Here is a 13,720-nt window from a genome sequence, read left to right on the forward strand (position 1 = left end):
GTCCTGCAGCCTGTATCCTTTAGACCTGCGACGCTTAGCTGTTAGAACACGGCGCTGGCCTCTGCTGGACTGTGGTGCCCGCTGGGGGGTGTGCGTAATTGGACCTCTGCCTTCCTCCATTTCCCAAGTAGCTTTGCAGCTACTTAGGTGCCTTAGACAGAAGGTCCTGCATTGCTTTAAAAAAAGAAAAAATTGTGGTAAAATATACATAACATAAAAGTTAACCGTTTTAACAATTTTTAGTTATACAGCGCAGTGGCGTTAATTACATTTAGATTATTGTGCAGCCATCACCACCGTCCATCTCCAGAATGCTTTTTTGGCTTTTTTTTTCTGGCTTCTCGGCATGTGGGATCTTAGTTCCCCGACCAGGGATCAAACCTGTATCCCCTGCAGTGGAAGCACAGAGTCCTAACCACTGGACCACCATGGAAGTCCCAACCAGAATGTTTTCATCTTCCCAAATGGAAACTGTACGCATTAAACATTCACACCAGGGCCCCCTCCCTCCAGACCCTGGCAACCAACCACCATTTTACTTCCTGTCTCTCTGAATTCTGCCTACGGTATGCACCTCATGTAACTAAAATCATACAGTATTTGTCCTTTTGTGTCTGGCTTATTCATCCATGGGGTAGCATGTGTCAGAACTGCCCTCTTTTTAAAGGCTGCCTGTGTTGCTTTTGAGTCTTGTGTAAACAGTACTGGCTTCCATCCTTTATATCAATTTACTTTGAAAATACACAAGGACTTCCCTAGTGGCGCAGTGGTTAAGAATCCGCGTGCCAATGCAGGGGACAGAGGTTCGACCCCTGGTCCGGGAAGATCCCACATGCCGCGGAGCAATTAAGCCTGTGCGCCACAACTACCGAAGCCCGCGCGCCTAGAGCCCGTGCTCCGCAACAAGAGAAGCCACCGCAACGAGAAGCCCGCGCACCGCATGGAAGAGTAGCCCCCGCTCTCCGCAACTAGAGGAAGCCCGCGCCCAGCAACGAAGACCCAACGCAGCCAAAATTAAATAATTTATAAAAAAAGAAAGAAAATACTCAAATCTTGAGAGGCCAGGACCATCTGCACCCTCTGCTCCTCTTACCTCTTACCAGTGGGCCTCCAGGTAGCGCTCACTTCACAGCCTTCTTCTAACTTAATAAGAAATCCTTCTGCAATTAGCCAAGTCAACATTTTATTTAAAAACACATAAACACGTACACAATGGTAACAACAGGAAAGGAGCCAAGATCTCCTATTTGGGGACAGGCTGACAGCACGGTGTTCCCGTAAGCCTCACTTTAAGAAAGAGGGTACCTTCAAGACCAGATTTCCAAGCGAGATAAATTAGGAGGTGGCTGTGTTTTCACAAGACGCCCCTTCGAGGTCTGGGGAGAGGGGAAGGGTTCGGCAGAGTATTCAAACACCACCCCTTCACCTTAACGGGGGGAGGGGGGCATCAGTCCCTGAGGCTGTTCTAAAGCAGGAGGGAGAGATCAGATTTCCCTGGAGGCTGCTTTTCTTTCCCGCACGGGGAGGAATATTCTCTGAGGAAGTGAAGAAGGCTGGCGAGAGAGGCTGGACCCGCTCAGGAGCCGGAGGAAGGGCCCGTCCCGCACCCACCGGCCCAGGGACCCAAACCCCGGTCTCTCCTGCGGCCGCCGGCTCAAGCCCCTCCATCAGCGTGGGTCACACGTCCTGCAGCGCCTCCTACAGGGCTGGCGGGCTGTTAGGGCATCAGACGGCGGCATCTGGGGAAGGAAGCGGCAGAGTTGGGAGAGCTCGGCCGGCAGGGCCGCCCCACGGCTGCGCATGCGCTGCCTCCCCCCCCCGCCCCCACCGTCCGCACCACCTCCCGAGGGACCGATGATTCCTCTCCCTGCTCCTCTCCACCCCAGGCCTCTTCCTCAGAGGTACTGTAACTTCTTCAGCTGTTTGTTTTGGCTCTTCCTCCGTAATTTTACCTAGTATATGTATACTTACAGATTACTTTTAGACATTACCTATTAACTTTTTCGCATTCTTTTTTCATCATTCAATTTTTCTTAAACAGCTTCACAGACATATAATTCATATGCCATACAGTTCACCCATTTAAAGCGTTCAATTCCGCCGTTTGCACTATATTCACAGAATTGTGCAGCTACCCCAATTTTAGAACATTCTCATCACTTGCAAAAGAAGCACCACAGGCATGCGCAGTCATCCCTGTATACCCTCCCGCCAGCCCTAAGCAACCACTACCCTACTCGCTGTCTCTGTGGATTTGTCTGTTTTGGACATTTTTCCTAAATGGAATCCTACAATATGTGGTCTTTGGTGACTGGCTCCTTTCACCTAGCCTTCTGTTAGCTTTTTGCCAGTGGGACCATTAAGATTGAAGCGCTGCTGTTGGCAACCTCTCTGCTGGGCAAGGTAAGGTGCTTCGATATTTTAAATGTATTTTTAAAAAACAAAGAAAAAGAAGAAAGAAAGCAAGTGCTGGATCAAAGAAAGAAGTAAATTAACCGAAATAGCTGGTTTGATTTTCAGCAATTCTATTTCTAGAAATTTATTCTAAAGATAAAATATATTAAGTGTGTGTATAGGGATATATTTACAAGGATATTCATTACAGCACTGTTTAGTAGGAAAGAATTTAAAAAAAAAATAAAAAAACAAGCATAATGCCCCCAAATAGGAGACAAGTTAACTACGGCACCGACATGCAATGGAGCCAGTGCAACACCGTGGAGCCACGAAGGATGCCAGAGAAGGACACCTAATGATGTGGGGAAAGTGCCTGACAGGAGGCTAGGTAGGAGCAGAAGAGAAGGTTACAAAATAATACATGAACTCTGATCCTTTAAAAATGCACAGGTGTTGGGACTTCCCTGGCGGTCCAGTGGTTAAGACTCCGTGCTTCCACTGCAGGGAGCATGGTTTCGCTCCCTGGTCGGGGAACTAAGATCCTGCCAGCCGCACGGGGCAGCCAAACAAACAAAACAAGCACATCTCTCTCTATATATATATACTCAGAGAGGAAATGCAGGAGGGAGAGACACCCAGCAGGTGCTATTTCTGGGTACTGTGATAATGGTTTTTATTTTTTTTAATTTCTTTTTCTTATTTCGATTTTCTAAATGTACTACATTTTATTTTTGTCATTAGGAAACTCATTTAAAGAAAACGCTTGGCCATCAGAGACGTAGATGTCAGGGTGCCCCTGGGCGCTGTGGAGACGAGACGGAGCAGAGGGTCCTCTGCAGCAGGGTGGTTCCCTACTGCCGAGCTCCAGAGCCTGTGTCCTCCCGTGCCTGAGCAGAGGGAAACTTCTTGGTCATCTGTTTTCAGACCAGAACTCACCTGTTGACTGGGTCACGCACGAGATCTTGTAGGACAGCCACACACTCGCCAGGCAGAGGAAGGTGGCCAGGAAGCCAAAGATCTGCACGGGAGAAAGGGGGCAGCAGGCGCCCAGGCCAAGGGCAGTCACTCGGGCAGTCACCCTTCATCACCCTGCTTATCCCTGGGCCTGTTTCCTACACCAGCTGTGGCTGGGAGGGAGCTCAGGGACTCAAGTGACCCTCGCTCAGGTCCTCGCTCAGGTGTGGAGGTGACGCCCGGGCCCTGGCCGGGCCCACAGCTGGGACACAGTCAGGCCTCCGGTCGCCACCCCTCGCCTCTTCTCTAGGCAGCTACCTGCCCACGCTCGGATTTATGTTTACAACCGAGCTGGGGCCAAGCCACCGGACTTTAATTATCCTGGGCTAGTAAGACAGAAAAAGGAGGAACGGTACATTTTAATTTGGGTTTTTAACACATTAACGTTCAAATGGATTTTCTTGGTGTGGTAGCATCATCTGCACTTCATCCAGAAAGGCTTTCTGTCTGTCTGGCTTTACAGCTGTGTCGGAGCCAGAAGCTGAGGCCCCAATACCTAGTCTTAGGTTTGCATGTATTTAAGTAACATTAGGCTGAAGTAAGTTCAGGCAGCGCTCCTTTCCTTTCTGTGCTCAGCTGTGAGCACCTAGCCCAGAGCAGCCGCCTCATTTGTGATGAGGAAAGGGCCTCATGGTGGCTCATTAAATGATGGAGCAAGAAGTAGACAGGGACTCAGGTGTCTCTGCCTGGAACTTGGAAGCCTGCAGCCTCTCCTGACTTGTCAACAACACTGGCAGCTGCAGCAGCTAACACTGACTGAGCACTTACTTCGTACCAGGCAGTGTTCTAAGCCCTTTAAAGGAACCCGCACAGCTCTGCCAGGTGGGCACGGCTGTTACCTCTCCCCCCACCCCTCATTTTTCAGCTTAAGAAACCAGGGACAGGAGGTCAACTCTTCAGCCCAGGAATGTGGAGCCAGCAAGGGCCAGACCAGAGATCTGAGCCCAGAGTCCACCTCTGCTTGCCTGTTGCCCAGGTGTCCTCGGGCCCTCCAAGTGCACGGCTGGGAGCTCCCTGAGGTCCAGCCCAGGAGCAGCCAGACCAAGCACGGGATCATCCAACCTAGCTGCTGGTTTCCACACGTGGCTGCCCGTCACCCCACCCCCGACCCCGTCCATTGCCGTGCCTCCTTCTGTACCAATTGTCTGCACCACATAATCAGCCTGTTAGAGCCTGTCCTGGCCTCTCATTGTCTGTTCCGCACAATTAGCACATTATACACCAGCCCAGTCTCCAACTGTCCACACTGCATAACTGAACAGTTTATTATCAGGCTACACAATGCTCCTCTGGATGACAGTGCCTTGTGTGCTCATTGTTTCCTGTGCCCTGGCCTCCTAAGCTAGATCACCACTTTCTCATCAGCAGGGACCATGTCTTTTCATTTCTCCTGGCCCCTCGCCCGGCCCATGCTTGGTCCTAGGCACAGAGATCGTGTACGACAAATGGGGTTTACTGGGATTCTGGGGCTAACATTGTCATGTGCCACCTCAATGAGGAAACCCAGTGGGAATCTCCCCGTGTGGTCCTGAAACACAGCGGGTGCCAAGCTCTTCTGTCCCCGCCTCCGCCAGCCTGCCTGCAGCTGGGCAGGGGGCAACCATTCCACTTCCTGGAAACTGCCTGGGGAGGGGGGGAAGGTGCTTAGGGGGCAAGAGTGCTCAGGGGTTTGGCTGCCCCTCCGCGGTGACCTTCTGCCCCATGCAGACTCCACCCCTCCGTGGAATTCCAGGCACTCACCCACTCTTGGCCCAAAGTCCAGAGAATTTTGGTGCCGTGCGGAAGTGAGTGACTATCACACAGAGAGCTTTTCTTAAAACTCATTTGAAAAGTGAGGCAAATCAGTTCTGGCCTACAGACTTCCAAATTGTAAACAATTAGCTAAATCAGAAATCAGATGACAGCAATCTATAGATCTTTTTACAATAATGTATATACACATATGTGTATCTGTGTGATAAATATATATAGCTCCCATAGCACTATGTTTTGTCCATTTCCATGCTACTTCTATTCATGTTAGCAGATGGGCCAATTTTCACCTATGAAAGGTATAGGAGTGTGATTTCCTGGCCTGAATACTGTTAAAAGTCAGGAAGGGCAAAGCTAGGACTCACGGCAGATTATCACTAGCTGATCACAAAAATGTTCTCCTGGGCTGGAAAAAGGCCTCAGAACCTTTCCCTGAACGGGGCTGAGACAGCCATGAGCAAATGACCAGAGTGAACATGAGAATTAAAACCTACTTGCCCGTGATTTAAGGAGTGGCTGTAAGAGAAAGAGGCCTGGGCCGCTGGGGCCATTTGAGTTTGTAACAGCCCTGCCCATCCACCTTCTGACACCCTCCACCGTGGGCCCAAGTTTAAGGCTATTTGGAGACCACTGCTGGTGGATCAAGGTCCGGACTGATTCTGAGAAAGGCCCCAGAGAACAACCCCTTTGCTGCCCTGAGAGGAAGAAAATGAGCATTCGGAACAGGAATTCACTCCTGCCGCTTCCCGGAGAATGTCCTCACCGCTCCAGCCACCAGTCGGCTCTGGTTGTAACTCTTGGAAGCTGCCACGATGGACGCGATTAGGAGAAGCAGGGTACCGATTAAATAGTGCAGGAGTTCCTGGGGGCAAAAACAAAGCAGAGCAGTGGGTAGGGAGCTCCATTCCTGGTTCTCAGAGGCACCTGGGCATTAGGAGAGATGAATGGAGGGGAGGGAGTGACACTTCCCCTTCTCCCTGTAACACCCTGGCAGGAGCAGCGAAGCTCACTGGCAACGAGAAAGGAAGGCCAGCCAGGATGAGGCCACACAAGAGAGAAAAGACGCCAGGCAGGCAGGAAGAGAGGCGACAAAGAGAAAGGATGCTTCTCGGGTGAGGAGAGATGTCCCCTAAGGACCACTCCACTCCTGAGGTCAATCTGTCCACGGTACCTTGACCTCCGGCCAAAGCTACTAACAAGCAAATGAGCTGCTTCTAACTCCAAGGATGGAGAGTTTAAATGAAGCTCCAGCTCTGAGAAGCAAAGCCCCTTGAAAAGATGTGTGCCTTTGCTTCTGCTTCAGAGAAAGTTCTGGGCTAGCAATGTGCTGGTTTTGGTGGCTGCCTGGAGGGTCTCCCCATTCCGTGAACAAAAGTCCTCCCAGTTTTGTCCTCATTCTGTCTTCCCTCTTCTTTTCTGTTGGAAGTGTGCCCTCAGGCCAGACTGCTGAGGGGTCTGCAGGAAGGGCTGACGCTGCCTTTGCTTCCCTTGGGTCCACAGGGGCATCCATTTCTGCCCCATTCACTCTCCATGATAAAATGGGGTCTTTGTAGGCCCTGGATGAGGCGAGGCCTCTATCATTCGACAACAAAGGAATGCTTCGCCTCATCCTTTCCCCTCCCCACGAACGCCAGATCAGAGGAGAACTGGGGCTTAGGGCCACTGACAGTGGGGTGCGCCCCCGAGAGAAATTTATAGCTGTCAAGGCTTATATTAAAAATGAAGAAAGGTTTCAAATTAATAACCTAACCTTTACCTTAAGACACTGGAAAAAGGAAAGCAAAGTAAACCTAAAGCAAGAAGAAAGAAGGAAATAAAGATTGGAGCAGAAATGAATGATACAGAGAACGGAAGAAAAATAGAGGAAATGAATGAAATCAATAGCTGGTTCGTTGAAAAGGTCAACAGAATAGAGAAACCTTTAGCTAGACTGATCAAGAAAAAAAAAGAAAACATTCAAATGACCAGAATCAGAAATGAAAGAGAGACGGGAATCCCCTGGTGATCCAGTGGTTAGGACTCAGTGCTTTCACTGCTGGGGCCTGGGTTCAATCCCTGATCTCAAAACTAAGGTCCCACAAGCAAAGAGGTGTGGCCACAAATAAATAAATAAATAAATAAAAGCGGGGACATCACTACTGGTGTTAGAGATAAAAAGGATTTTAAAAGAATATTATGATCAATCATATGCCAATAAGTTAGATAACTTAGATGAAATGGAGATATTCCTAGAAAGACATGCTACTGAAAATGACTCAAGTAGGAATAATCTGAATAAAATTTATAATAAGTAGAATTTGAATTAATAATAAAAACACTACCCACAAGAAAAGCTCAGGACCAGGTGGCTTCACTGCAGAATTCTACCAAACATTTAGAGAAGAATCAATTCCAACTCTTCCCAAACTCTTCTAAAGAACACAAGAGGAGGGAACACTTCCCAGATCATTCTATGAGGGCAATATTACCCTAGTAACAAAACCAAAGACATCACAGGAAAACTAAAGACCAATAATATATCTTATGAATACAAACGCAAAAATCCTAGCAAACCAAATCCAGCTACACATAAACTGAATTATACACCACAGCCAATCAGAATTTGTCCCGGGAATGCAAAGTTAGTTACACATGTGAATATCAATGTAATATGCCATATTAACAGAATCCTGGGGGGAAAACCTACATGACTATCTCAATAGACAAAGAAAAAGCATTTGACAGATTCTAACACCCTTTCATGATGGAAACAACAAAGTAGGACTAGAAGGTAAGTTTTTCTATTTGATAAACCTCCTACAAAACCCCCACCTAACATCATATTTAATGATAAAAGATGAGTGCTTTCCTCCTAAAATCAGGAACAAGATAATGATATCTGCTCTTGCCACTTTAATGCAACATTCAACTAATTTCTTGCAATGAGCCAAGAAAATGAAGCAAAAAGCATCTAGATTGGAAAGGAATGTAAAACTGTCTCCATTCACAGATGGTATGCTCTTATAGATAGATTTGAAAATCCTAAGGAATCCACTAACAATCTATTAGATCTAATAAATGATTTCAACAAGATTGAGGCTACAAGATCAATATACAGAAATCAATTGTATTTCTATCCACTTGCAATGAACATTCCAAAAATGAAATTAATAATTACAGTTGAAATAGTATAAAAAGGATAAGATACTTAGGAACACACTAAACAAAAATAGTATAAAACTCATACTCTGGAAACTACAAAACATTGTTGAAAGAATTTTTCTTTTTTTTTTTTTTTTGCGGTACGCGGGCCTCTCACTGTTGCGGCCTCTCCCGTTGCGGAGCACAGTCTCCGGACGCGCAGGCTCAGTGGCCATGGCTCATGGGCCCAGCCGCTCCACGGCACGTGGGATCTTCCCGGACCGGGGCACGAACTCGCTTCCCCTGCATCGGCAGGCGGACTCTCAACCGCTGCGCCACCAGGGAAGCCCAAGAAATTTTAAAAGATCTAAACAAATGGGAAAACCTCCCATGTTCATGGATCATGACTTAATATTGTTAAAATGGTAATACTCTCCAAACTTATCTACCGATTCAATGCGATTCGTATTAGAATCCCAGGTGACTTCTTTGTAGAAACTGAAAAGCTGATTCTAAAGTTCATATGGAATGGCAAAAATCCGAAACAATCCTGAAAAAAGAGGACAAATGGGAAGACTCACTTCCTAATTTCAAAACCTACTGCAAATCCATAGTGATCAAGGTAGTATAATAAGATCAGTGCAACAGAGTTGAGAGTCCAGGAATAAATCCATGCATTTATGGCCAACTAATTTTCAACAAGCTGCCAAGACCACTCAACGGGAGAAAGAACAGCCTTCCCAACAGATAACTGGGACAACAGGATATTCACATGCAAAAGAATGAAGCTGAATCCTTGCTTCATACTATACGCAAAAATTAACTCAAAATGGATCAAACACCTAAATGTAAGAGCTAAAAGTATGGAAGGCTTAAAAGAAAACACAGAGGTGAATCTTCATGATCTTGAATTGGCAATGGCTTTTTAGATATTATACCAAAACCATAAACAACAAAAGAAAAATATAAATTAGATTTCATCAAAATAAAAAACTTGTCCTTTAACAGATACTATCAAGAAAATAAAGACAAAAAGAAAAGAAAAAGAAAAAATTATGGGAGAAAATATCTGATAAAGGACATTTAACTAGAATATACAAAGAACTCTTACAACTCAATAATAAAAAGACAACTTAATCAAAAAATTGACAAAGGATCTGAAAAGACATTTCTCTAAAGAAAATATACAAATGGCCGAAAAGATGACTAACACCGTTAGTCATCAGAGAAATGCAAATCAAAACCACAAGCTGTAACTTCACACTCACTGGAATAAAATCTCAAAGTCAGAAATAACAAGTGTTGACAAGGATGTGGAAAAATTCAAACCTTTATACACCACTGCTAGGAATGTAAAGTGGTACATCTACTTTGGAAAACAGTCTGGCAGTTCCTCAAACAATTAAACATAGTCACCATGTGACCCAGCAATTCCACTCTTAGGTATATTCCCAAGCAAAATGAAAATATGTCCACACACAAAATTTGTACACAAAATGTTCATAGCAACATGATTCATAATTGACAAAAGGTGGAAATTCATAATTGCCACATGTCCATCAATGATGAATGAATAAACAAAATGTGGTATATCCTTTCCATGGAATATTAGCTATAAAAAGAAATGAAGTACTGATATATGCTACAACATAGATCAACCATGAAAACCCTCTACTAAATGAAAGAAGCTAGTCACAGAAGACCAAATATATGAGTCCATTTATAGGATATGTCCAGAATAGGAAAAGTTACAGAGGCAGGAAGCCAATTAGTAGTTGCTCAGGGCTGGAGGTGATGAGGGATAGGAGGTAACAGCTAAAGGGTACAGAGTTTCTTTTTGAGGTGATGAAAACATTCTAAAAATAACTGAGGTAATGGTTACACAAGTCTGGGAATACACTAAAATTCATTGAATTGTACACTTCAATGGGTAATTGTATGACATGTGAACTATATATCAATAAAGCTGTTTTTAAAAAGAACATAGCGGGAAGAAAAAACCCTAGCAACTTCTGACATGTTTCCTCAGACTCTGCCAGTCCACTTTAGCTGACAAATCTTATCAATACTCACACAGTGTAAATACCCATTACCCCTATCAGCTTCTTCCTTCTATGTTCCTCCTCCAAGTCACACATACACACAGCCCATTTTCTGTCACTTGGGAAAACAAGCACTGAGGTGAGAGGCACAGCCTTCTAGTAGCTGGAAGGTGAGTTTTAGAAACCAGTGGGACATGAGGCATAGACGTGCACCCAACAGTGGGAAATTCAGAGCTGAAGCAGCCAAGGATGGTGCAGGAGGCGGGGTAGGCAGACAGGAAGGACTCCGTCAGGTCTCAGTGCCCAGCCTGCATCCTGACTCGTGCAAGCCGAGAGCAGGCCCGGCCACTCCCTTACCGACAGGGGCCAGCTGATACAGGTGAGCACGCGGTACAGGCGGAAGAGGTGGACCAGGTAAAAGGCGAGAATCATGATCAAGTTGCAAATGGTGACCACTTCAAAGTAGCTGTAGGCACTGTAGCTGGTCCACAGAGAGCTCCTCACGCAGATGAAGGCAATCAGCAGCGAGACCTGGGACGTGAACACAGAGACATCAGAGAAATGCCCACCCAAGATGGGCACCCAGGGAACGAACAACACAACAGAAACACAGACAACCACAGGGGACCGAGGAGCTGCCACAATCCAGGTTACCCCATCACAAACTGGCTGGAACAGTGCAATTTCCCACAGTACAAGCTTTTGAAACACAAGCCATTGTGAACGCTGAGGACGGCAGGGAGTGGTCTGTTCTCTCTGTTCTCTGAGGTCCATGTGCCGGCAGGATGCATGCTCAGGGAGAGGGCAGGAATTCTGGAAATAACCAGGCAGGACCACCTCCCTTATTTGCTGGACCTCCACTGAGTCAGCGTGATATTGAACCCCAGGTTTCCATGTTAGGTTGAACTGAAGGAAGTTGCCAATATTTGACTGTTTTTGACCCACCAAGATGTCAGTTCATACGTATAACCTACCAGCTGGCAGACAGTAAGTTACTGTCAACGAAAAATCAAATAACCAGCAAGCTAAGAAGAAAGAAAAGAGAATTGTATTCGTGCCAAACTGAGTACTATAACCTGGGAAACAAATTATCAGAAGCTCTGAGAACTGCTCCATTGATCAGGCGTTAGAAATGCAGTTTTATATATATTTTTAATAAATTTATTTATTTCTTTTTGGCTGCATTGGGTCTTCGTTGCTGCCCATGGGCTTTCTCTAGTTGTGGCGAGCGGGTGCTACTCTTCGTTGCAGTGCGTGGGCTTTTCACTGCGGTGGCTTCTCTTGTCGCGGAGCATGGGCTCTAGGCGTGCAGGCTCAGTAGTTGTGGCGCACGGGCTTAGTTGCTCCACAGCATGTGGGATCTTCCCGGACCAGGGCTCGAACCTGTGTCCCCTGCATTGGCAGGTGGATTCTTAACCACTGTGCCACCAGGAAAGTCCCAGTTTTATATATTTTTGAGACAAAGAAATTATGTATCATATTGACAGGTTAGCATTGTGTACACAGTTCCTCAAGTGTTTGTTTTTTTTTCAATTATGCATGTAGAGACAAACTTTTTAGTCAATGCAACCCCTTATAGAAGATGAAAAAGAAATATATTAATCATAGAATTACAATGCTGGCAATGTGAAGAAAGGGGCCAGCTTTTTCTCAAAGGTTGATCTCATCCTCCTGCTTTGAGGAGGTCTGGTTAATGTGTAATGCAGATGCACACCGCCCATGGGGTAAGGCCTACCACAGAGGGGGCATGTCATTCGTTGTTGCTGTTTTCGTTTGTTTTTTTCCGTTTGTTTGTCCTGCCATAGAAAATTTACGATTTTCCTCGTCGTTACCACTTACTGATGCTTGATGTACATGATCTCCTTGAGACTCCCCACAACTCTGCCAGGTCAACAAGATCACCCCCATGCTCATAAGGGGAAATGGAGGCGCACAAGCCTCCATTATCAGCTTAAGGCTACGTCCGCGGTAAGCTGCGGAGGCACGATTTGAACCTTAGTCTATCTGATTCCAGGGATCGTGTTCCTCCATGTCAGATGCGCCATCAAATGTGTGGGGATCCTGGCTACAAGGTGGCGCTTGCTCCCCCCGGGCCTGCGGTGAGAGCTTGCTCGGTGTACTGTGACATGAATGAATGAGTGTGCAGAACTAATAAACTAATCACCTAGTAACGAACGAACGATCAGGTCAATTATTAGCAACGTAAGAATACCATGGAAGGGCAGACTGGAAGCGGGGAGAGAAGATTCTGAGTTTCCACTCACAGAGAACAAAGTCTTGTTCACCCCACACAGGGGATAAACCAATAACACACAGGTGTTAAACGTATGTAAAGTCTCAGGGTCTATTTTAAAAGCACAACTAATTTAGGACAAAGGTTAAATATTTCACACTGCCTCTTTCCTACAGAACAGTGATTCTCCAAGGGTGTGTGTGTGTGATTTCGTGTCCTATGGGACATTTGGCAATGTCTGGAGACACTCCTGGTTGTCACAGTTGCAGGGGGGATGCTACCCACCCTCCACAATGCACAGGACAGGCCCCATAAAACAGAACTATCTGGCCTCAAGTGTAGCCTTCAAACTACTGTCCTACTGTGGAGAAACCCCACTGTAGAAAATTGAGTCTACAATGAGAATTAGATCACGAAATGGATCTAACGCTGGTTAAAGAGGCTAACGCTAAAAACTCTATTTTCCAAAGCCCCTCATTGCGAGCATTCTACCAAGGTCCTCGGGTACAGGGACACCAGCTAGCAAAGAACACTCAGCTTAAGCCTACAGTGGGCGTGAAGAGTGTTCTGCTTAACAGATCAAAGCAGAAGACTGTGGCCCTGACACACAGGGACCCTCAACATTTGCGTATTTCCCTTTGCTAATGAGCAGCATGAGGATTTTCATTTTTTCAGTTCCTCTCCAGCCAGCCGGCCACAGTGATACAATGATTCACACCTTGAGGTTGTTTTAAAGCCTCAAAGGGAGGCTTTGCTTCACTCAGGAGTGAGCATGACGGTCAGAGCTCTGCTGCCCTATAAGCCCCCATTTCCAGGCCTCGTCTCTCTGGGGAGTCTGGGGGGTCTCCCCAGCCTTTCACTGACCCTCTCACACACACTGGGGCATTTTAATTCAAAGCCTGCCTTAAAATGCAAATAACCCAGGATTATGCAGTGGATTTCTAGGTGGAGAAGCTGTTTTGCACCTAATTCAAAGACTAGAATAATTTTTATAAGTCTTCATCTGTGACAAAGTCTGCAGACACGTGGGTGAGAGTTTCCCCAACCAACGAAAGGGGCCCGGGCAGGTCTTCCCCTCTGAGCCCCGGGGCTGAGCGCCGTGCAGCAGGAAGTACATTATTGCTCTACCCCAAACTGTCTCAGACCTCTCTGGGAAATCTGA

The 13,720-nt window shown here is 46.3% G+C and overlaps 1 protein-coding gene across 1 annotated transcript in view; it reads right to left on the bottom strand.

Annotated features, from left to right (window-relative positions):
- Positions 1-1,105: 1,105 nt before the first annotated feature.
- Positions 1,106-13,720, bottom strand: part of CMTM7 (CKLF like MARVEL transmembrane domain containing 7) — a 42,127-nt gene continuing 29,512 nt past the window's right edge. Inside the window, exons 2-5 of the mRNA XM_082847151.1 lie at positions 10,683-10,856; positions 5,927-6,025; positions 3,334-3,415; positions 1,106-1,739 (exon numbers count right to left, since the gene is read on the bottom strand). Of these exons, the coding sequence (XP_082703277.1) occupies positions 1,726-1,739; positions 3,334-3,415; positions 5,927-6,025; positions 10,683-10,856 (369 nt within the window). The 3' untranslated portion in view covers positions 1,106-1,725. The remainder of the gene's footprint in view (positions 1,740-3,333; positions 3,416-5,926; positions 6,026-10,682; positions 10,857-13,720) is intronic.

This window comes from Leucopleurus acutus (assembly GCF_964270905.1).
Source record: "Leucopleurus acutus genome assembly, chromosome: 10".
NCBI classification, from domain to species: domain Eukaryota; kingdom Metazoa; phylum Chordata; class Mammalia; order Artiodactyla; family Delphinidae; genus Leucopleurus; species Leucopleurus acutus.